The 22917-nt window shown below is 38.0% G+C and overlaps 2 protein-coding genes across 15 annotated transcripts in view; one reads left to right on the top strand and one right to left on the bottom strand.

Moving 5' to 3' along the window:
• Window positions 1-6766, top strand: part of CACNB2 (calcium voltage-gated channel auxiliary subunit beta 2) — a 374689-nt gene extending 367923 nt beyond the window's left edge. For all 12 annotated transcript variants that reach the window (XM_038529966.1, XM_038529968.1, XM_038529965.1 and 9 more), the window contains 3 exons: window positions 1173-1268; window positions 2302-2487; window positions 3375-6766. In XM_038529966.1, coding sequence (XP_038385894.1) covers window positions 1173-1268; window positions 2302-2487; window positions 3375-3863 — 771 coding nt within the window. In that variant the 3' untranslated portion in view covers window positions 3864-6766. The remainder of the gene's footprint in view (window positions 1-1172; window positions 1269-2301; window positions 2488-3374) is intronic.
• A 2381-nt stretch (window positions 6767-9147) lies between these two features.
• NSUN6 (NOP2/Sun RNA methyltransferase 6) overlaps window positions 9148-22917 on the bottom strand; it is a 57717-nt gene continuing 43947 nt past the window's right edge. For 2 of the 3 annotated variants that reach the window (XM_038529978.1, XM_038529977.1), the window contains exons 9-11: window positions 14350-14498; window positions 11229-11354; window positions 9148-9766 (exon numbers count right to left, since the gene is read on the bottom strand). In XM_038529978.1, coding sequence (XP_038385906.1) covers window positions 9554-9766; window positions 11229-11354; window positions 14350-14498 — 488 coding nt within the window. In that variant the 3' untranslated portion in view covers window positions 9148-9553. The remainder of the gene's footprint in view (window positions 9767-11228; window positions 11355-14349; window positions 14499-22917) is intronic. The other variant, XM_038529979.1, reaches the window with a different exon arrangement.

Genomic DNA, 22917 nt, shown 5'->3' with positions numbered 1-22917 from the left:
GATTCTTTCAGTATTTTCAGTATTCTGTGTAATGAAACAAAGTACACTTAATAGGTGAAGCCCTTATTTTTACCAGTTATCATGAGGACATACAGTGATTATTCAAGTTATAAACTGAAGTAGCCTCATTTTTTCACAGAACACCATTTTTATTTGAAGGAACAACTGACCTACTAGGTTTATTGAGATTTAGTTATTTGGCAGGTATTTTCCCACTTGTCATCAGTAATAAAACTCAAACTTTCACACAAAAATTAAAATTTCATAAAACTTTTATCCATCTAAGAGTTTATTAGCAGCTTCTCAAAAGATAGAGTTTTCTGATAAGATCAGTGGTAACAGCAAATATGTTTTAATATTGTATAAGAAATGTGTCAACATTGGGAAGACCTGAAGCATTTACTTCAGGTGAACCATTATTTTCCAAATGATCAAGGAATGAAGTTACAAATCATGTACAGTTAAAGATCCATTCAAATTTAACAGTAAGAAAAGTTCATTGATAGGGTTTCAGCTTTCACATGGCAACTAGTCTTTAAGAAATGACCATTTGTTGAGTTTCATGTAATACCAAAGAACAGTATAGCCACAATTATCTGAAAGGGCTACTAAATATTCCTCCTTTGCTGAATTACCTGATTCTGACTTTTACACATTATTTCAGCCAAAACAGTATGCTGTAGCAGGTTAAAAGTAAATGTAGCTAGGAGACTTGGTTTTCTTCTATGAAGCCAAGTATGTTTGTTAGAGAAATTTGCAAAAAATGTGGATATTTTTTACAAAAATAATTTGCTAAAATGTAACAGGCTTCATTTTTAAATGAGTGTTTTAAAACTATTTCAGTTGTAGTTTCTACTGTGGTAAACACTGTACTTCACATAAAAGCTCTTGGGGTTCTCAGGTTTTTTCAACGTAAAGCACTCATGAGACAAGAAGTTTCTTTGAATAAAGATAAGACTCAAATAATAAGCTCTATGCCAGTTATCTTTTTTAAAGCATTTTTTAAAACTTGCAACTGATAATTTGTTAACATGTTAATTTTGCAGATAAGCTTACACATTTTATAGATTATAAACCATATGCGTTATATGTAAAAAGGCCCTAGAGTAAATAACAAAACTTGTTCTTTACCTGAGTGCAGATACTCTTCTGTTAAATCTTATCTTTCACAGGTTTTACAAAGGTTAATAAAATCTCGAGGGAAATCTCAAGCTAAACACCTCAATGTCCAGATGGTAGCAGCTGATAAACTGGCTCAGTGTCCTCCAGTAAGTTATCTCTATATACAGTATAATCCACTTGAAGACCTCAGAAAGATTTCTATATTTAGAAAGCAAGCAAACAAAAACCAGACAGGTAAACAGTGTCAGGGGAGAAAATTATCTCCATTTAGCCATGGTCTTCATTTTTAAGAAGTGAACTGTCCCTACTTCCTCCCATGAGCACTTGTCTAGATGATGGCTTACAAAAAGCTACAATGCATTCAGTGGTGACCTCACTTTGTTAATATCTAATTAGTATCCTAAGTGGAACGTGATTTTAAAAATTTGGTTTAAAAAATGGATCTGTTTGGGACTTATTATTCACTTCTAATAATAGAGAGCAAGTTGCCAGCTCTTAATGACTGAGAAATTGTTTAGAAATGTGTTTTTACATAGCCTCAAATAAATTAGTTACATGGCTTCTGGCACCTAAACACCTTCCTTTTCCTAATCCCTGCTCTAAATATCATGCTTCGGGACGAGAGATCACCTCTAGGTTTTTGTTTTGTTTTGACATGCAGGTATATCAGAAGCTAGAATTATGATTATATTTTTTATTGTCTGGAATATTTTGAAGTTTGGGCCCTGTCAAATCATCAGTGGTTTCAGCTTTCTTCTGCCAAATTTCATGTCCTACTCTTGCCTAAAGTAAGAGTAGGACAAAATTTCCAAAATGAAGTTTTTCATAATCTCGAGGTCAAAACCAGACCTCTTCCTATACTGTTCAGATTATATTTTTATTTTATTTTTTTACCTCTCTTTTCTATCATGTCCTAACCAACTATCCTTACACCTTTCACTTTCTGGTCATTGCTATTGGTTAAGCATCTAGGGTTGTGAATGATAATCTGAGGAGGTAGCTGTACAGACACAATCTGACTCAACAGGACATTTCAGCCAGTTTGTAAAGGAGAAAGCAGGTACACACAAGCAAATATAAAGTGGTGCAGCTCATGAGCCACTTCCCTTTGAGTGTGTGTGCCACTCACTCAATGCTGGACTGCTAGAAGTGTATCATCTGAAATATTTGCCTGTGCAGGAGCTGTTTGATGTGATCCTGGACGAGAACCAGCTCGAGGATGCTTGTGAGCACCTTGCCGACTATCTGGAGGCCTACTGGAAGGCTACCCACCCTCCCAGCAGCCATCTCCCCAACCCTCTCCTTAGCCGTACTTTAGCCACTTCAACTCTGCCCAGTAGCCCCACTCAAGCCTCTAATTCACAGGTAAGAGGGACTCTTTTCGTAAGAAAATGCTCTAGAAACTAGGCTGCCTTAGGTCACGTGGCTGGGATCCAAGCCCAGTTACCCAGCACAGCGTGTGTTCCAGTAGAGCAGCTCCATCCACACTGAGACAAACATTGAGTCATTTACTATCTTTAGTGTGAGTTGTGTACCCATAAGAACTATGTCAACAATATACTCAAACATATATAAAGTTTAAAAATCCCTAGCTACATGTTCTGTAGGACAAGGCTAGCTTTTTCTACATTGCCAGCAGCACAACCATGGAATCAGACTGCCTTGGTCCAAATCCACTCTACCTCTTAGTGAGTGGGTCAGGTTGGAGAAGCTCCTTACCTGCCCCTTGCCTCAGGAAGACAAATGGCAACCTGTCTCATAGGGCTGCTGCATTATTCATTTGATACAGAAGATTGTCATAAGACAGTACTTTCCTCATGCTGAGTGGTATGTAAGCATGTGGCATGTTATTTCTTCTCCTTAATCCTTAAGCCAAAGCCAACATCTTAAGCAATTTTAATCTTCCCACTTGTATACAAGTAGAGGTAGTGAAATGTACACTTGTGTGTTGAGAAATCTTAGGGACCTCTGTATCTGAGCCCCAGGAGAAGATATAAAATGATGCCCCCCCTCATTTAGTCATCAAGGGGGAACAAAAAGTTACTCTGTACACTATTGTAGGCACTTACAAATCAAAGTCTCATATGTTATAGTACAAACCTTGTAAATGCCACCCAATGTTAACAAAAGAAGTAACTGAGCTAGGTTAGATTCATTTTAGAAACTCACAAGGGCATCAACATGAATGGACGGACCTGTTTTTGCGACATCTGACCTTGGCTGATGCCTGTGCTTGCTCCCTTCCCCACCAGGGTTCTCAAGATCAGAGGACTGAGCGCTCTGCTCCTGCCCGGTCTGTGTCCCAAGCTGAAGAAGAAGCCTGTCCGGAACCCGTCAAGAAAACCCAGCACCGTTCCTCCTCTGCCCAGCACCACGGCCATCGCAGTGGGACGAGTCGAGGCCTCTCCAGGCAGGAGACGTTTGACTCAGAGACCCAGGAGAGTCGAGACTCTGCCTATGTGGAGCCGAAGGAAGATTACTCCCACGAACACGTGGACCACTATGCCCCCCACCGTGACCATAACCACAGAGATGAGCCCCACGGGAGCAGTGAGCACAGACACAGGGAGTCTCGGCACCGGTCCAGGGACCTGGATCGAGAGCAGGACCACAACGAGTGCAACAAACAACGCAGCCGGCATAAATCCAAGGATCGCTATTGTGACAAGGATGGGGAAGGCATCTCCAAAAAGCGGAACGAGGCTGGGGAATGGAACAGGGATGTTTATATCCGCCAGTGACTTTTGCCCTTTTGTGTTTCTTTTCTTTTTTTTTTTTAAGTCTTGTATACCACCACCCTCAGACTCCATCTTTGGGGTCTACGTTGCAGTCATATGTGATCTGTCTTGTACACTTTGTATTGCTGTTGCTTGAATAGCAATAGCATGATAGAGTATTAATATACTTTTTTTTCTTTTGTAAGTGCTATATAAATTCGCCTGGTATGGCTGCAGTCCTCCGGTTGTATACTGGACTTTTCAAAAACTGTTTGGGATAGCTGCCACTTGAACAAAATCTGTTGCCATCCAGGTGGCATTAGTATTTTAAGAAACATAGTTGATGTTTTCAAAACTGTAGTTGATGTATCCAGCAAGCCACAATTGGCCCAGATAAAAAGTGGAATTTCTTGATTCTCCAGATTTTTAATATGTAGGCACCTAATTTGCATATTCATTTATCCATGGACCACTGTTTCTTGCTTGTACCTCTGGCTGACTAAATTTGGGGACAGATTCAGTCTTGCCTTACACAAAGGGGATCATAAAGTTAGAATCTATTTTCTATGTACTAGTACTGTGTACTGTATAGTTTGTAAATGTTATTTCTGCAAACACCTTCTTATGATTATATATATAATATATATATATACATATATATATATCAGTTGGATCACACTATTTTAGAGTCTTAATGCCAAGTCAGCAGATTTGCTTTATGAATTACAGGGACTAGAAATGCCCACCTTCAGGAAATTTGTAATATTGTCTAGACACCTTTCCCCATTCTAGTAGAAAGTCTGTACATACTGTAAATATGTGATTGCCTGACTTGAAAAGGTTTGATTTCTGAATGTTTTACCATCCTTGTAAGTTTATAATTTTGACCATAAATTATGGTAAATATAACCAAACTCCAAAGGTTGTTCTAATCCATGCAGTTCACACTGATTGTGACAAACACATTCTTATTAGTAGCTAGTGTCTTATGTCACTGCACTGGAGTATATGAGCCGGACCTCTGTGTGCAAGTGTGTCTGTGTGTAAGAGTGTGTAAGAGTGTGCACGAGTGACTGGGTTGGAGCTGAGTGCTGAAGACTCAAGACTAATACCTAGAATTCTACCCACATGGTTTTGTATTTAATTGTGCTACGTGTTGCTTTGAGAATCCATTGAGCAGTCAGGTATTGTGAGGAAGCTTGCTGCCAAAGGTGACTAGGAAAGCATTTATCTGCTGGCTCCTTGTTCTTGCTCCTAGAGAGTAAAAATACAAGCAACTTTTAACTGTGAGTGTTTCACTGGAAATGTACAATCTTTGTGTGTTTGAGTATTTGTTTTAGTAAGAAATGTTTACACAGCTTGTAGAATTATTTCGTGGGAAAATAAATTTTTCTAACTCCCCCCACCTCCTTTTCTACCCTTGCCTATCGTTCCTGTTGTTTATCTCCCTGAAATTTCCCCTTCATTCCTTCCCTGCCACCAACTCCCAACAGTTTCGCTGTCCGTCAAAACCTAGAAGTGCTTCTTATAACCAAAGTTTCTGCTCTTCAGAAGTAATCAGGGCAAAATGAGGTGACTTGAAGTGAACAAAACGTTAAGAATATCTTCCTCCATTAGACATCGACTCTGAAGGGGAACCCAGAAGATCCTATTCTCCATGCCTCAATGATATAGCGCTGTAAGCAGCTCACAGTGTGGTTGTCACGCTAAGGCTGAAACCTTCTGTGTCGTTTCTGTGTACACTTTTGTCCAGTTATGCCTGGACAGGTAAGACAGTATTAGGTGTGCAGGTACCTAGCACCTAGAGCTTGGCCCTGAAAAATGCCTATCTATAATTGCCTAACTTCCGACTGTACATTATGAAATGATTATTTTGTTAAATAAGTTAATCTATTTTTGTTTTGCTTCTTTGATTATTCCAGGTTCTTGCCAAATATTCTGGGACCTTTCTAAGTGAAGTTGTTTCACGTTGAACTCCTTATTTCCCTTCCCCTTCAACAAAACTCAGTTTTAAAAATGAGTTATATTACCTGATAAAACCCTTTCAATGTAAGAAACATTTTCCTCAGAATTAATCTTTTTGTTAATTAGCTCTGAACTGTTGACAAATTTATTTATTGAATATAAAAATGGTAGTCATAATATATACATTTTTTATGTAAACTATTCATATCATTGGGAAACCATATTCCAGGTAGTTACTTGTATAAAATATTTCTGAAACTTTCATCCCGTTTAATGACTTTGGGATATTTAGAACTCTTGAAGTATAACTGGTATTTATCTTACTTGCTGCTACCACTTATCCCTTTCAAAGAGTCATGCTAACAGATTCCAGTTTTAAAACTTCATACCTGGATTCTTAATTTTTCACTTTACTGTGAAACATACTAGTCCAAATCAGAGTATTCCTCAAAGAACTATATTGCAGGATTTGACATGAGCATCTATATGTGAAAACTGTATAGCAGGCATATGTGTAAATGTGTGTACTCAATTTGTAAATGCAGAAATAATCCCAAGGGCAATGGGAGATTTTACTGACTTGTGGAATGTAAAATTAGTCTTTTCACTCAGCAAAGGCTTAACCTTAACCTACTCAGTTGTAGAATCATGATCTTTGTAGTCAACCTAGAAAATGCTGGAAATGGAAATGTTTTTGATAGTTCTGTGTTTTATTGTCAACCCCATTTCAGTTTTTCCTATGCTCTTTCTCTCCTGCTCATTTAAGTTACTGTTACAAAAAGGTGCTGCTAAATGTAGGATGTCTTAGTCATATTGTACTTTGGGACAATGCCACATTTTTAACATGGTCTGCTGTGCATTCCTGTTAAACATTCACTGTCAGTGACACTGAACTGTTCAACAAATCTGGTTTAAATTCATTCATATAAAACAAATAAAGAGCTGGCTTTCTGCACTGTTTATTAGTAGTAGTATTAATTGCAATTTTAGGAATGTTTCTCATAGTTGAGCCTATGTCAGATTTCCAACACCACCTCCCACTGTGGAGGATCTTTCCTAAGGGCAAAGCTAATCATTGATGTTACTTTCGTGAGTAAAATTAAACTGGTAAAATGACAGCTTACCGGAGGTAGAGATCTTTTAAAATAGGAGCACAGCAGAGTCCTCTTTAAGTCTACCTGTGTGGCAATTCTTGATTCAGATTTTTTTTATTCTTCCTTCATTTTTAAAATGAAGATCTATCTTGATGACAAATTTAAATCCTCACCCTTATCGCCCCTTCACTCAGAGCAGTGATACAGTGCTGCCTAGTCGTGGATAATTTCATCCTAGGAATATGTCAAGAGTCACACAGTTAGGGAAGATAGCTAGGTAGATGATGAATTAGAGGATTCCAATTATTCAATTCTGGCTATATTTGTATTTCACTTTATTATTTAAAGTAAAATGTGGTTTTTACTCAGTGTTAAAAGTTTTTTTTTTGTTTCACAGAAATATGTATGTTAACCCCAAATATGTTGAGAGAATATATTTTCCTCCACCTTTCCCAGATTTTTTCCCTCTTCATTTTACTTTTTCTTAAATTTGGGTCCCTTAAAATTGAATGTGTTTATTTTCCAATTTGCCCTATTTTTTGAAGGAAAGAAAACACTGAAAAGGTCTATGTCAAAGCCAACATTTTTAACAATGTTCTTTGTCCTGTTTTTAGTATGCAAATATTTTTCTTTTGTTTTGACTGCATTGCTTGTATTTGATATTTGTCAGCATTAATCAACAGTTTACACATCTACTGCTGGTCTCCCTGTCTACGATTTTCATCCCAGCTGAGCACGTAAGGCTTGGCAGACAGCATGAGAAGACATGGATTTTTTAAAACATAAAGTCTGGAGAAATGTGCTGAGCCCTAGAAACGGATGACACAGGTAAACAGTGCTTCTCTTTAGTCCAATGACATCTGCTGGATAAAAGGCAGAATGAGGGATATAAAGAAGTCAGTCACACAGCTGAATCTGATGTTAGAGCTTAAAATATCTTGTTCCTCATTCAATAGGCATGTATTGATGATCTGCTCTAAAGCAGTGACAGGGTTCCTGCCCCCAAGACTTTCCTGAGCCTGGGAGGAGGGGGAGGAGTAAGGAACATGCCTATTGAACTAAGAGTGTGTTAAGGGCCGTGACAGTGGCAGAAGTGGGTGCTAGGGGTATATGGAAAGACAGAAATGCCTAAGTCAACCTCAGAGAAGGATGTTCAAGAAAGGCTTCTTCAAAGAAGAGGCCTGCTAAAGATCTTACCTGATGCAAGAGACCTTGCAATCTGATGGACACAATACTTAGGAGAAATTCCTAACAGAAACCTAGGAGGGGGAAAAAAAACTATTAGGCAATTGTTCCCAACTGTCCACCTTAAGTGCCTGAGGCTGAGAAACTCTGGGGTGATTCAAATGGCAGTTATAATGTTTAAATATTTAACACTATATGAGACAGGCTTTAAACTGGGTTGAGTATTGAATATTTCAATATATATTATCTAAAAAGCAGTAGGATGAAGCAAGCCTAAGTTATAATTAATTTTTAATAAAAGCAGTCACCTATTGGCCACGAACAATGGGGTATTTAGTCACTTTTGCAGTTAAGGGGATGTTCGTGTTTTTGTCTGATTCCAGATCTGATTAAGAAGTTGCCTTTTTTGCCTTGATCTACCATACTCATAGTTGCTTTGTCTGATGTTGGTGTTCTGTGAATTTATGTTCAAGAGTAGAACAAGGTGTAGTTCTAAGTGCCAAGCCAGTTCCCAGCTACCAGAAGCTGGTTTTGTTCTGTCTCCCAGTCATATCACATTAACTTGTAGAACAGGTGTTCCAATGGATGATAAAAGGTACCCAAATTGTGGAATATCCTCATAATTTTAATGTTATAAAGAAAATAGTTTAGGTTTTAGTTTAAAAGCATGAAAAAAAGGTAAACATGGTAAAGGCACACTACCATTTAGGAGAGATGCAGTCTTCCTTTGAAAGTTGATTTAGGGGCACCTGGGTGGCTCAGTTGGTTAAGTGTCCAACTCTTGGTTTCGGCTTTGGTCGTGAACTCAGGGTCATGAGATTGAGCCCTACATTGGGCTCTGCACTCAGCATGGAGTCTGCTGGAGATTGTTTCTCCCCCTTCCTTTCCCTCTCCCCCTCCTACTCATGCCCTCTGCCTCTCAAATTTTTTAAAAACGGACTTAATCAAATAGTCAACAGAAAAACTGATAAAATGCCCAGCTCAGTTATAGGCACATGAAAAATGTGAGTTGCCATGCCCTGAATTCTTAGGGAACTCTTGAAGGAACTCAAGAACAAAGAACATTTTTTACCAAATTAAATATTGCTCATTTTATTCCTTTTGTCACAATCACAAATTTTACCATTAAGAAGGACTTGTATTCTTTACACATTAAAACACACAACCCCAAATGAAAATATGCTCCAAATATCTGTAGGCATCTCCTTTTCTTTATACTATGCTAAATCCTTAAGAAAAAAATTATTTAAAAAACACAAAGTATAATCTCATACCACCCCCAACTGCTATATCCTCCATGAAGTAGTCTCTTGATCATTGATCCCTGGTACAACCACTGGCAGCCTTTTCTGTTTCCTTAGCAACTATGCCATCAATCACCCAGCCTGACCCTTTTTTTGGGGGTGGAAAAAAAAAAAAAAGAAAACTATACAGAGAATGTTTGACATTTTGATTTCTAAGGAGATCCTCCTATGTGCTTTTGCATTTTATGAATTTTGCAATAAAAAACCCTATACAATCCTTATTTGCCAGCCCAATCATGTCTTCTATTCTGGCATCTCTGAGAGAATCAATGTCGGTGTCCCATGATGGCACAACGGATGGATCAAACCGCTGCAGCTGTTTCAGCTGTTCAAATGAAAGGCCAGCACCCATCATTCCTTCTCCTCCAATCTGTGGGTCCTGTTTGGAGAAAACAAGAAACCACGAACATCCTGTAACTGGTAAGTGTGCCCGTGTACAATTTAAGTGAAAAGACAAACCTGAGGAGTAAGTACCACCAATTCCAGAAACAGACAAATGCTGTCCCTGCAATGTTCATGCGGTTTCCTGGCAGCACTGGAAGGTCACCTCATGAATTCATGAGGTGCCACAGTTTTGCCACATTTTAACTGTGGATCTTAAATGAGGAACTTTACCTGTTTCCTTATCTATAAAACTAAAGGTAGTATCCTGCCTGGCATCTAGAGGCCACTCAGTAAGTGGGACATCATCAGTAACAGTAATATATGAAGATTCAGCTTTCTTACATTACCCAAAGCTGACAGGAGTTCCTTAGGTAACTTGAAGTGCCTTTCTCTGACCCACACCAACTGGATGATAAAAGTCTTCTACTGCTGTTTTTGAATGTACTAGAACAAGGCTGTGTCAACTCATTTGGAATATGAGAATCATAAGGAATTGTGTGAACGACTGCACAAGATCCATAATCCTAAGCGAAGTCACTACTGCACAAATGTTATGTTTACTGTTTTGGTATTATTAAAAACCTATTGCCTATTAACCCATTGGGGGGAAATTTCCATCTTTTCTAGGTATATATTGAGGATATATGCATGTATTGAGTGTATATGCATAACTCCACACACACATGATAAAATTCAAGTGAATTCTGAAGACTTCCTTTCCTCTATATAACGCAATTACCTTAATTTCTGAGACTAGAAACCATCTCTGGGTTGCTTTTTATTCATATATTCCAATTACTCACTAGAATTCTGTATAGGTGGGTACTGAAGTTAGATGTTCAATGCATCTAATTAGATGTGAGCATTATTGCAGATTTAAACTTAACCTCAAACAGCATGGGTTAAAAATACTGTCCTAATATGGTTTTGATAAAAACCAAAACGGGTGAAATAAAAGCTAAGAAAGCTTTTTAAATGTTACATATTTTAATGTCAGAAACCATAAAGCAACAATAAACCTGAACCATTTTCTCCCCTTGGCTAGTCTGCTGATACTCCAGCCTTGAGGAAAAAATGCACCGCACATTCCATACCAACAAAATCTAGGACAAGGAGGGGAAGAGAAGAAACAACTTTCTAGGAAAAAAAAAAAAAGTTCTGAGTAACGGTAAACAAGAGCCACAAGTGAAAGAAGCAGGTAATACAAGCACAGATGAGCTCTGTGGCATTTGAACACAATGGCAAGGAATGAAGACAGGGAAAACTTTGGTTAGGATGTGGAAATTGTCTACAGGCTGACTAAAATTGATCTCATTAGAGAAGCATTCTTGTTTATTGCAGGATTTGTTTCAGTAGTTTTGCTAGACATTTCTTCATGTAACACCCTTGTGTTTCTCACCACCATCAAGTTGTTGTAATTTGTCAGATTACACAGAGAAAACTGAAATTATTCTGACCTGGGGCTGAAGCTGAAGGCAAGGAAATGTTCTGAGGGCCCATGCAACCTGTTCTTCATTTTCTGCCAGCGTGATCGTGCATGTGCTATAAACCAGCACGCCCCCCGGCTTCAGCAGTTGAACTGCCTAAAGAAACATGATCAGACTCTGTATACCACAAGGCCAAATAAACATTTTGCAGGATTTCAGATCTAAAAGATTCCTTAATTAGAGTGTTCTAGACTAGGTGCATTTCACTTAGAGCCATTATAGTTCACTTCAACCAAGACTTTCCTAAATATAATCATTCAGTTTTAATACTTTAGATACTACTTTTTGTGCCCAGAACTCACACATGTACAATTTTTAAGTCATATTCCTTTCTGAACTCTATGCTCATATATTCACTTATCTTTTCCATATGTCTACTATCAAATTCACCAGGTCCCAAACTGAACAACTATCTTCCCTCTGAGACCTATTAGAGACGTGCTGTTTTCAGGCCCCAAACCTGGTATTATCTTGCATGCTCTTCTCTCACACTCATCCATTAGCAAAATCCATTGGCTCTACCTTTAAAATATCCCAAGAATTTGGCTACTTCCACAGTTATCATTCTGGTCTGAGCCCCACTGTCTTTGTTTGGTCCAGATGACTGCAACAGACACTGCCTCAGTCCGCCAGCTTCCTTGTCTGCTCTCCTACAACTTCTCCAGCTGCCGAAGCGGTGTTTTTAAAACTTGTCCCTTCGCTGCTCAAACTCCTTCAAATGTCCTGACTTATCACACAGAATCAAAACCCAAGTCCTTACAGTGGCTTTCCAGACCTTACACAGAGCAGGCCTCTGGCTGCCTTCTGACCTCACCTCACACACCTCACTTGCTCTGCTTAGCAACACTGGCCTCTGCTGTTCCAGAACACACAGGGCACACTGCCACCTCAGGATCAGGGCACAAGCTTGGAAACTCTTCTAATTCTCTGTACTGCTTCTTCATAATCTTCTTATCTTTGTGTATATGTCACCCTTCTAGCACCTGACCATTGTAGGTAACACTGCACTATTCATATTCAATACTCCCACCCTCCCTTTAGTTTGCTCCATAGGATTATGGTTCTGTGACTATACTTAATAGCTTACTCATCTGTTTGCTTATTTTCCTCAATTAGACACTCCATGAATTAGGCAGGGATTCTTATTTTTTCACTACTATATCGATAGCACTCACAATAGTATATATTACATTGTGGTTAGGTGCTCAATGAATATATGTCCAATAAATAAGTGAATCAGGGAATAGGTATTATAAGAAAATGAATTTTTTCCCAAAGAACTACAAGTTTATTTTTTCAAACTCCCAGATGTTTAAAAACATCACCTCCAATGAGGTGAACCTATTAGATAGATTTGTAATCCCCAGTTCTCATATATGGAAATCAATGTACCTAAAGTCACTTATGTGGAAGAAGCACAGCTCTAAACAAGATGTGTCTGATTATAAAGTCCACGTTCTCAATCAACACCTCTTAATGCTAAATAGCGAACCTACTATATTCTTAACTCTCTCCTGTATACAATCAGCTGTTTTTCTTCATTGCAAACACTGCAACTACTCTTAAGTAGCCTCTTAACATTTTCTTTGCTAGGACCTAAAAAGAACAAAAATCCCAGTCTTTTAAAACAGTGTCCTGGGTTGCCTGGCTAAAACATCTGACTCTAGGTTTTAGCTCAGTGGTGATCTCAAGGTTGTGAGATTGGGCCCCATGTCTGGCTCTGTGCTCAGCATGGACTTTGCTTCAGTTTCTTTCTCCTTCTGCCTCAACTCCTACTCCCTGCTCCTCTCTCTCAATCAATCTATCAATATTTAATAAAACAATGTCCTAATTTTACCCTCAAGTCAAAGTTTCAGCTATAAGTTTCCTTTTTGCTGTTTGCTGTTTTCACTTCCAGGATGTGTTCTCTGAAGACAGCACAGAAGAAGAAAAAGTAAAATAATCTACTCCCAGCACCACCTTTGTGTATAAAAGGAGATACTAGACAGATGAGCAGAGATGTACTCAAAGACAACTTTAGAGATTGAATAATTACAGTGTACATCCATTACTGCTGTAGTTTATGTACTTATAATTACAGGGCTGAGAGGAAATGATAAAATCATCTTTGGTCAAATGCTCTCTACATTCTGTGAAATCTGATGAATCATTTTTCTAAGCCTCGAATGTTCTATTTGGACATCTCCTGAAATGTGCTAGAGACCAGTTAAATTGGCAAAGTTTTTCCGGTTCTTCTAAATCCTACACTGAATAGTCCCTTCTCATTTTTTATCAATGTGTTTCCCTCCACTGGACTTCCTGCTTCTCATATGCTTAGATGATCCAGGAACCCTATTAAAAAAGAGTAATTTTTTTTTTTTTTTTTTTTTAGTAATTTATTTTATATCCCATTCCTTACACATCAGTTCTTAACTATGATGTTTTGAGCTCGGTGATTCTTTAAGATACATCAGAATGTTGAAAATTCATTAAATGTCTCAGTGGAAATTCTGCTACTGCCTTTAAATCAGAGTGAGCAACATAAATGAAAACTGCTTGTATTTAAAACTAGGTTTTCTCTGTTCTTTGTGTGCTAAAATAAACATAAAATTTGTCACTTTCACTTATTGTAAGTGTACAGTTCAGTGGCATTAGGTACTTTCACATGCAACCGTCACTACTATCCATCTCTAGAACTTCTCATCTTCCCAAACTCAACTTTGTACCCAATAAACACTAATTCCCCATTCTCCCGTCCCTCCAGCCCCTGTTAACCTCGTTCTACTTTGTCTCTACAAACATTCCTGTTCTAGTTACCTCATATAAACAGAAAGACACTATTTGTCACTCTGGGTCTGGCTTTTATCACTTAGCAGAATCTTTCCAAAGTTCGTTCATGTTGTACTAGAATTTCATTCCTGTGTCAGACTGAATAATATTCTATTCTATGTGTACACCACATTTTGCTTATCCATTCACTTGTTGGCCTCTTGATGGGTTGTTTCCACATTCTGGATATTGTGAAAAATGCTGCTATGAACTCTGCTCTCCCTCTCTGAAACATCAAACTATGAAGGTCAACTTTCTTTCATATCAAAGGAACATCACATACCACAGTGAAGAGTTTTCTCTGTAATGGTTGATATGATGTCACTTCTTTTAAAGTCCAAGAACAAGCCATGTTTGGTCTCTGTCCCATTCCACTGCATGGTGCATCAAGAAGAATTCGGTCAAAGGATTCTGGTAAGAATGGAGGGTTTCCTATGAAGAGAATTATAAATATATTTGCTATCTGCCTAGTGGTCTAAAACAGAAAACTCCTGAGATAGAAACAATTATTAGAAATTTAAAAATCATAATCTAGACTACAAAGAAAGACAATTTCTCCTTTCAAGTAGCTGGTAAAATTCATTCCAACATGTGTCAAATGATTAAAAATGTGACTATTACAATTGAGAGTTATTCTGTTGACACCATGCAAATCAAGGCCTAATCAAATAAGATGCTGTATCCCCAATGTCTGGAGCCATGGTTCATCAGAGCTAGGACCTGGAATTAATTCTAGTCCTACTGGGATCCCTGGGTGGCGCAGCGGTTTGGCGCCTGCCTTTGGCCCAGAGCGCGATCCTGGAGACCTGGGATCGAATCCCACATCGGGCTCCCGGTGCATGAAGCCTGCTTCTCCCTCTGTCTGTGTCTCTGCCTCTCTCTCTCTCTCTCTCTGTGACTATCATAAATAAATAAATTGAAAAAAATTAAAAATAATTCTAGTCCTACTGAGAGCTGACAATTCTCTTGGCAATCCCTACTGCAGACCACCCCAGAAAGGAAGAGCACCTGTTAGGTTCTAGTCAAATCTACTGGTTCTGAGGTTCCTCACTCTCCTTGCTCCTGTGGCCATCAGCAAGGCTATGCTCTAGAGTTAGTCAGATTCTCTCTGCATCCAATCTTCCACAGGTTTCCTTCTGCATTCACTCGAATAACTTTCCATTGACTTCTGAGCTATTTAAGTGTTACTGGAGAAAGTCATGGAACCAAATAGTCTGCTTATATATTTATACCATCTAACTGCAAGCGAGACATTGCTGCCGACTGCTTTCATAAGAAGCCAGTCTACAGTAACCACAGCAATGTTCTGAATATCCTACCAAGATAACCTACTTTTCTCTGACTGCAAACTGTCAGACACGAATGCTTATCAATTTAACTCATCTCAGTCTATAACCATCCTTGCTTTCTTACCTACTGTCTTAGAGTATCTTCTCAAAGTAAACAAGTATTTTTAAGGTTTTTGATACATACTGAAAAAATGCTCTAGAAAGACTATGCCAATTTAGTTCCATTATGATTATACTTACTCTTTCAAAATCTTCACCCAAGAATTATTTTTATTGTTGTTACTATTTTATTGGCCATTTGTATTTTTTAGATAGTCACATTCTTTGTTTTGTCCTTTTCCTACTGAGACTGTTGTCTTTCTCTTTTTAAAAATACTTTATTTATTTGAGATAATGAAAACACGAGCAGTAGGAAGGGAAGAGGGAGAGGCAGACTCCCCACGGAGCAGGGAGCCCAATGCAGGGCTCGATCCCAGGACCCTGAGATCATGACCTGAGCCGAAAGAGACACTTAACCAAATGAGCCATCCAGGTGCCCTGTTATCATTCTCTTATTGATTAAAGGATCTAGAAGGGTAGGTGCTACTTTCTGCAGTGATTAGCTCTAAGATACCCCAATGATCTTTTGCTTTTCCAGTTCAACATCTATTTAACAGATTCCTTACACTAAGTATTTATACTAAATTGTCTCTCCTTAGTATAAATTTATACTGAGTTCTTTCTGTTGAAATACCTTGTTGCTTTTTTTTAAATCCAAATTCCCCCAAGCACAGGTCTCAACAAGTTATTCATTTTCCTGACCAAGTAAAACAAAACCAAAAACTATTCCCGCAGCTACCTAAATCTCTGGAATAGACTTCTGAAACTAACAAATACAGACCATTAATAATGAACAATCTGGCCTCCTCCAGATTGTTCTTCAGCCACATTTCTTAGGACTCCTGCATATTCACCTATGTTAAAAACAAACATGCATCACCCACTGTTACCCAAAAATGTCATGAGCTTTCTTATTTCCATGCTTCTACTAATTCTATTTACTAGAGATGCCCCCTGCACTCATTTCCATTTGTCAAAATGCTGACCACCCTTTCAAGGCCTAACAAATGCCACCCCCTCATCTAAACACTTTTTCCATTGTCCCTCTAAGAAATAGTCCTTCCCTCTGAGTTCGTGTAACACTTGGTATCCTTTTGGATGCATAGTCTTTTTTTCTTTTTTTTTAATTTATTTATTTGGGCAGGAGGGGCGCAGGAAGAGGCAGAGGGAGAGAGAATCCTGCGCAGACTTCATGCTGAGCATAGAGCCCAATGCAGGACTCTCACAACCCTGAGATCATGACCTGAACGGAAACCAAGAGTCAGACACTTAACTGATGGAGCCATCCAGGCACCCCTGGCTGTATATAGTCTTATAGTCCCTTAGTGTTCATGTCTTAGTCCTCCCCAGGTACTGAAAATTTCTTAAAAACCAGGATATCTACAAGCCCACACGATACGTTTGTGTGAACTAGGAATAAAGTATCCGCACCTCAGGATTAATATAATATAGTCCTGCACCACAATAAACAGAGCACAGGTTGGAATTCAGCCCCTCAACATATCCCTCAGCCAGGGGCCCTTGGACAGAGCATAACCATGTGCCATGACTGTGACAGGAGTAGGGACAATGCCTCATCACTGAGCTCACTGTTCTTAACAAGTACCATTTTCATAAAAGGTGGTGGATGATTATACAGAAATTAAGAAATTCATAAAAATATTCTAGACAAATGAGACCAAGATCACCAAATGACCTCCAAATGCACCTGGTTCAAAAGAAATTTCTCTTGTTCAAAACTAGAAAGCCATGAAATGAACATTTAAGGCTTATGCATAGTATAAAAGTACCCAAATTTTTATCCATTCAAACCTTTTCCCATAATATATATAATCTTACAACTACCTTTAGTGCTTTCTAAAACTATATTAGTTTGGAATGTTGTATAAGTTGGGAGCAATTTTATGATACAAATAATGAGACTGGGCCAACTTTTGAAATGAGAGCATGGAGACCTTCTCCCCAGTGAAACAACTATAACTGGTAAAAACCGTAACAAAAACAAAAACCACCATTTAAAGTCTCTAGAAGGGCAGCCCAATGGCTCAGCGGTTTGGTGCCGCCTTCAGCCCAGGGTCTAATCCTGGAGTCCCAGGATCGAGTCCCACATCGGGCTCCCTGCATGGAGCCTGCTTCTCCCTCTGCCTGTGTCTCTGACTCTCTCTCTCTGTGTCTCTCATGAATAAATAAATAAAATCTTTTTTTTTTTTAAATAAAGTCTCTAGAAAATGTTCAGGATATACATCAAATGAAGAAACACTTATTAAAGAAAATCTAAGAAATGTGAGTATCTATAGTATCTGAGCCACAATCCATTCCTTCCTTTGCACCAACATCTCTTCTCTTCCTGAAGCTCAGAGTGAAGAGTGATCCATTTCATGTAGGTGCAGCCAAGAACACATGGCTGCCTCTCTCCCTACACTCCCAGGCAAGAAATACAATATTTCACTGGAAGTGACAGGCCTGCCAGCATTTCTATCCCCTCAAGTTCCATGTTGCTAAGACTCAGTTACAGGTTAAGAGCAGCTGAAAATTCTGGGGCTGCCTTCCTCCACCCAGCTCTGAATCATAAATGGGCAGCTCTACCCCAGGCACAGCAAGCTGAGAATACCAAAGCCCAAATGCACTTGCCCCAACCTAACAAAAGAACCTCCAAATATAAAAAGCAAAAACTAGAAGAGAGAAATACACCATTCAACAATGAGTTGGAGATACCTAACATTCAATAATAAAAAGAATAGCCAGGCACAAGATCAAAAAGGAAATAGAACACTTCAACACAAAGGAGACCTGCAGATTATCTATAGAACGTTCCACTGAACAATGGTAGAATATACATTCTTTTCCAATGCACATGGATCATTCTCTGAGAACATTAAGTGAGGCCACAAAATGCAGAAGGAAGAAAATAACAAAGGTTAGGGGAGAAATTAATGAAATAGAGAATTAAAAAAGAGAGATAAAAGATCAACAAAACAAAAAGTTAGTTCTTTGAAAGGAGCAACAAAATGGACTAAACTTTAGCTAGACTGACCAAGATAAAAAGGAAAAAGACTCAAAAGACTATCAGGAATTAAAAAGGGGATATTACTACTGTCCTGATGGAAAGAAAAATAATTGAAAAGAAATACTATGAACAACAGTACAAATAATTTAGATGGCATGGATAAATTACCAGTGAAAACACAACTACCGAAAATGATTTAAGAAAGAAAATCTGAATGAATCTATACTACGGAAGAGACTGCATTAATAATTTTTTAAATTTCCACAAAGAAAAGTCCCAGAAAGATATTTCACTGATGAATCTACCAAACATTTAGAAAAGAATAATAATTTTTGATAAAGTCTTTCAAAAACGGAAGGAAAACGAATATTTCCCAACTCATTCTCTGAGGCAAAATTACCCTAATACCAAAACTTGACAAAGGCAGCATATGAAAGTAAACTACAGACCAATATCTCTTATGAATATGGACACCTATACAAACAAACCCCATCTAGCAACATGTGAAAGCAGGATTTATTCCAGGAATCTAAGGCTGGTGAAAAATCTGAAACTCAATCAAATACAGGTAAATGCCACAAGATCACCTCAAGAGACACAGAAAAAGCATTTGACAAAATCCAACCTATCTTATGATAAAAAACACCCAGCAAACCAGGAATAACAGGAAAATTCATCAGCCTGAAAAGGGTTATCTACGAGAAACCTATAGCTACTTTTAAGCCACTTGAAAGAATAATTAGCAATAAAATATGGATGCCTTCTATCACCACTTCTGTTTAAACATTGTACTAGAGGTTCTAGCAAGAACAATTAGGCAAATAATTGAAAAAAACATCTAAATTAGAAAGAAAAAAGTTGAACTATCCTTATTTGTAGATGAACAAAGCTGGAAGACACCCTACTTCCTGATTTCAAAACTTACTAAAAAGCCACAGTAATCAAGACAATCCTTACTAGCTTATAGATAAAATTATCAATCAATGGAAGAGAAATGAGAGTCCAGAAATAAATCCTTACAATTACGGTCAACAAGGTTACCAAGACAATTCAACAAAGTAAAATAGTCTTTCAACAAAAGGTGCTGGGGTAACTGAGTATCAAAAGAAGAAGAATCAAAATCAAGGTGGTTTTGGTTTTTTTTTTTTAAAGATTTTATTTATTTATTTGACAGAGAGAACACAAGCAGGGGGAGCAGCAGAGAGGGAGGGAGAATCAGGCACCCTGCTGAGCAGAGAGACCAATGTAGGGCTCAATCTCAGGACCCTGGGATCATGATTTGAGCCAAAGGCAGATGCTTAACCTACTGAGCCATCCAGGTGCCTTCAAGTTGGATTCTTTCATTACACCATAAACAAAAATTATTTCAAAATCGACTCTAGATCAAGACTTAAGAGCTAAAATTATAAAATTCTTATGGACACCCAAAACATAAACAAAAGAAAAAATAAGTGGACATCAAATTAAAAACTTTTGAGTTTCAGAGAACACCATCAAGAAAATGAATGGACAACTCATAGAATGGGAGAAAATATTTGTAAATCCTATGTCTAATAAAAGACTTGTATCTAGAACATACAGAGAATTCTCACAGCTCAAGAAATAAAAAGACAACCAACTTTAAAAATGGGCAAAGGATGTGACAAGAAGATATAACATGGCCAAGAAGCACATAAAAACATGCTCAACATTTTTAGCCATCAGGGAAACCTGCAAGATAGAAACACAAGTCAAAACCTGGAGACAGTATTCCACACCTACCAAGATGGCACTTAACCAAAGGGACAAGTGCTGGTGAGGATGTGAAGAAACTGAAACCTTCATATACTGCTGGTGAAAATGTAAACTGATCCAGCTGCTTTGCAAAACAGACTGGCAGTTCTGTAGAAAGTTAAGTATCAAGTTACCATATGATCCAGAAATGAAGCCTATGTCCACAGAGAAACTTGTATACAAATGTTCACAGCAACATTATTCCTATAGCCAAAAAAAGGGTAAAAAAAAAAAAAAAAAAAGGGTTAACAATCCAAATGTCCATCAAGTGATGACTGGATAAATAAAATGTGGTATTTTCTGTGCAGAATATTATTCACCCATGAAAAGGAGTGAAGTACAGAAACATACCACAACCTGGATAAACCATAAACATCACAGTAAATGAAAGAAACCAGGTTTTTATGACTGGTTATACATACTATATGATTTCATTTATATAAAACATCCAGAATAGGCCAATTTGCAGAGACAGAAAGTAGATTAATAGTTGACTAAGTCTGGGGGGATGGAAATATAAGGGAATTGGGAGTTGAATGTTAATGTATATGAGGTTTCTTTTCAGGGTAATGAAACTGTTCAAAAATTAGATTGTGATCATGGCTATGTAACTGAATAAAAGAACTAGCAAACTGTATACTTTAAAAAATGTGTAAATTGTATGGTACATGAGATATATACTGATACACAACAAAGCTGTTAAAAAAAAGTGAGGTCAGATTATTAAAGATTACAAATTTTCTTTCTAAAGCAATCTTTACTATTTATCCTAGATGTAGAAAAACCACTATTTTTTCCCTTTTAATAAATAATACAGGTGGATATAATTTAAAATTAGGTAAGAAAAAGAGTAATCTTTCAAAAAATCTCTAATAGGACATAAAATGTTTTCTTTGGCATCAAGAATAAAAATTGCTGGGGATCCCTGGGTGGCTCAGCAGTTTAGCGCCTGCCTTCGGCCCAGGGTGTGATCCTGAAATCCTGGGATCAAGTCCCACATCGGGCTCCCTGCATGGAGCCTGCTTCTCCCTCTGCCTGTGTCTCAGCCTCTCTCTTTCTGTGTGTCTCTCATGAATAAACAACTAAAATTGTTTTTTAAAAAAGAAGAATAAAAACTGCTTTCGGGAGGGGCACCTGGGTGGCTCAGTGGTTGAGCATCTGCCTTGGCTTAGGTCATGATCCCAGGATCCTGCTGGTCCCTGGGATCCACAGGGAGCCTGCTTCTCTCTCTGCTTACGTTTCTGCCTGTGTGTCTCTCATGAATAAATAAATAAGATCTTTAAAAAAAAAAACTGCTTTGGGGAATGATTTTTAGTACTTACCTTATAAATTAAAAAACAAGTGGATTTTTTTTATAAATCGCATTTGTGAGGGGAAAAGATAGGATTCAGGTCACTCCTTATAAGAAACTAACATTAAAGGTGTAAATAATCTTCATTCCTAATAATGAAAGCCAAACTGAACAACTCTATGAAGGAGTTCAAAACTGAATATTTTCTCCATTAGTTTTTTTTTTTTTTTTCCCGGTATTAAAATCACCTTGCTATACATACATAAAACTTTTAATCATATTAATTCAATTTACAGAATAGGTGAAAAATCACCCTGAAGTAAATTGGCAGAATTATTCTATTTGTGCTCTTTCATTTTCCAAGTCAGTATTTATTCTTTGTCCAGCGAACAATCTATTGTGCATATAAATTAAAAATTTATGATGAAGTATACAAATAATTAAAAACTGAAAAAAATTATGTTTTCCAAAGATGGCTATAACAATACCATCCATCCCACATGCCCTTCAATTTGACATTGACTCTTCTCCCACTAGAGATGGGGTCTAATGTTCCTTCTCCTTTATTTGATTAACAGCAGACCTGATGCTACATGATTTCTGGACAAGGTCATAAAAAGTGATACAGTTTTTGCTCGGGGCTCTTGGGACAGACAACCAACATGGTCTGAGAAAGTACAGTACATGGAGGGCCCATCTGTAGGTGCCATCTGAGAGGCATCATTAGCCTTCAGACAGGAATGTGGTAGACAAAGCTTCTGAGGTGACTCCTCCCTCAGGTACCATGTAACTGCTGCTGCATAAGACACTGAAAGTGAGAACCACTTGAATTCCTAATATTGTGAGAAATAATAATGAAATAACTGTTGTTTTAAGCCAGTAAATGATGGGATAATTTGTTACAACAGCAGTCTATACCAAGAACATAATGTTTAAAAATTAAAACTACCCTGAAACTTGACATTAGTACATAGTGACTGAGTCACTGCATCAATCCTTGCCATCTTATACTACACATCTCCCTTATCCACTCGAGGACTTCAAACTCTTGCAACTTAAAAAGAAAAGAAGAATTTTATTAACTAAAAAGAATTAACTTAGAAAACATGAGAGGGGAAATGGCGGAGTAGGAGGATCTTGAGCTCACCTCATCCCACAGACACACTAAACCACAATGACATCTACTACAACTAATTCTGAAAATCTGAACACTCACAGAACAGATCTTACACATGTAGTCGTAAAGAGAAGGCCAAATCAAAAAGGGTAAGAGGGGTGGAGACAAGGTCAATAACCAAACCCCAGTGTGACTAACCACAAATGGAAGGGACATCACAAACATGGAGGAGGGGATCAGACCCCACAGCTGGTAGCCTCAGCCCTGGGGGACTT

The sequence above is a fragment of the Canis lupus genome, chromosome 2 (genome assembly GCF_011100685.1).
Source record: "Canis lupus familiaris isolate Mischka breed German Shepherd chromosome 2, alternate assembly UU_Cfam_GSD_1.0, whole genome shotgun sequence".
Lineage (NCBI taxonomy): Eukaryota > Metazoa > Chordata > Mammalia > Carnivora > Canidae > Canis > Canis lupus.
The sequence above is the reverse complement of the archived record's forward strand: the minus strand, read 5'-3'. Positions and strand labels throughout refer to the sequence as shown.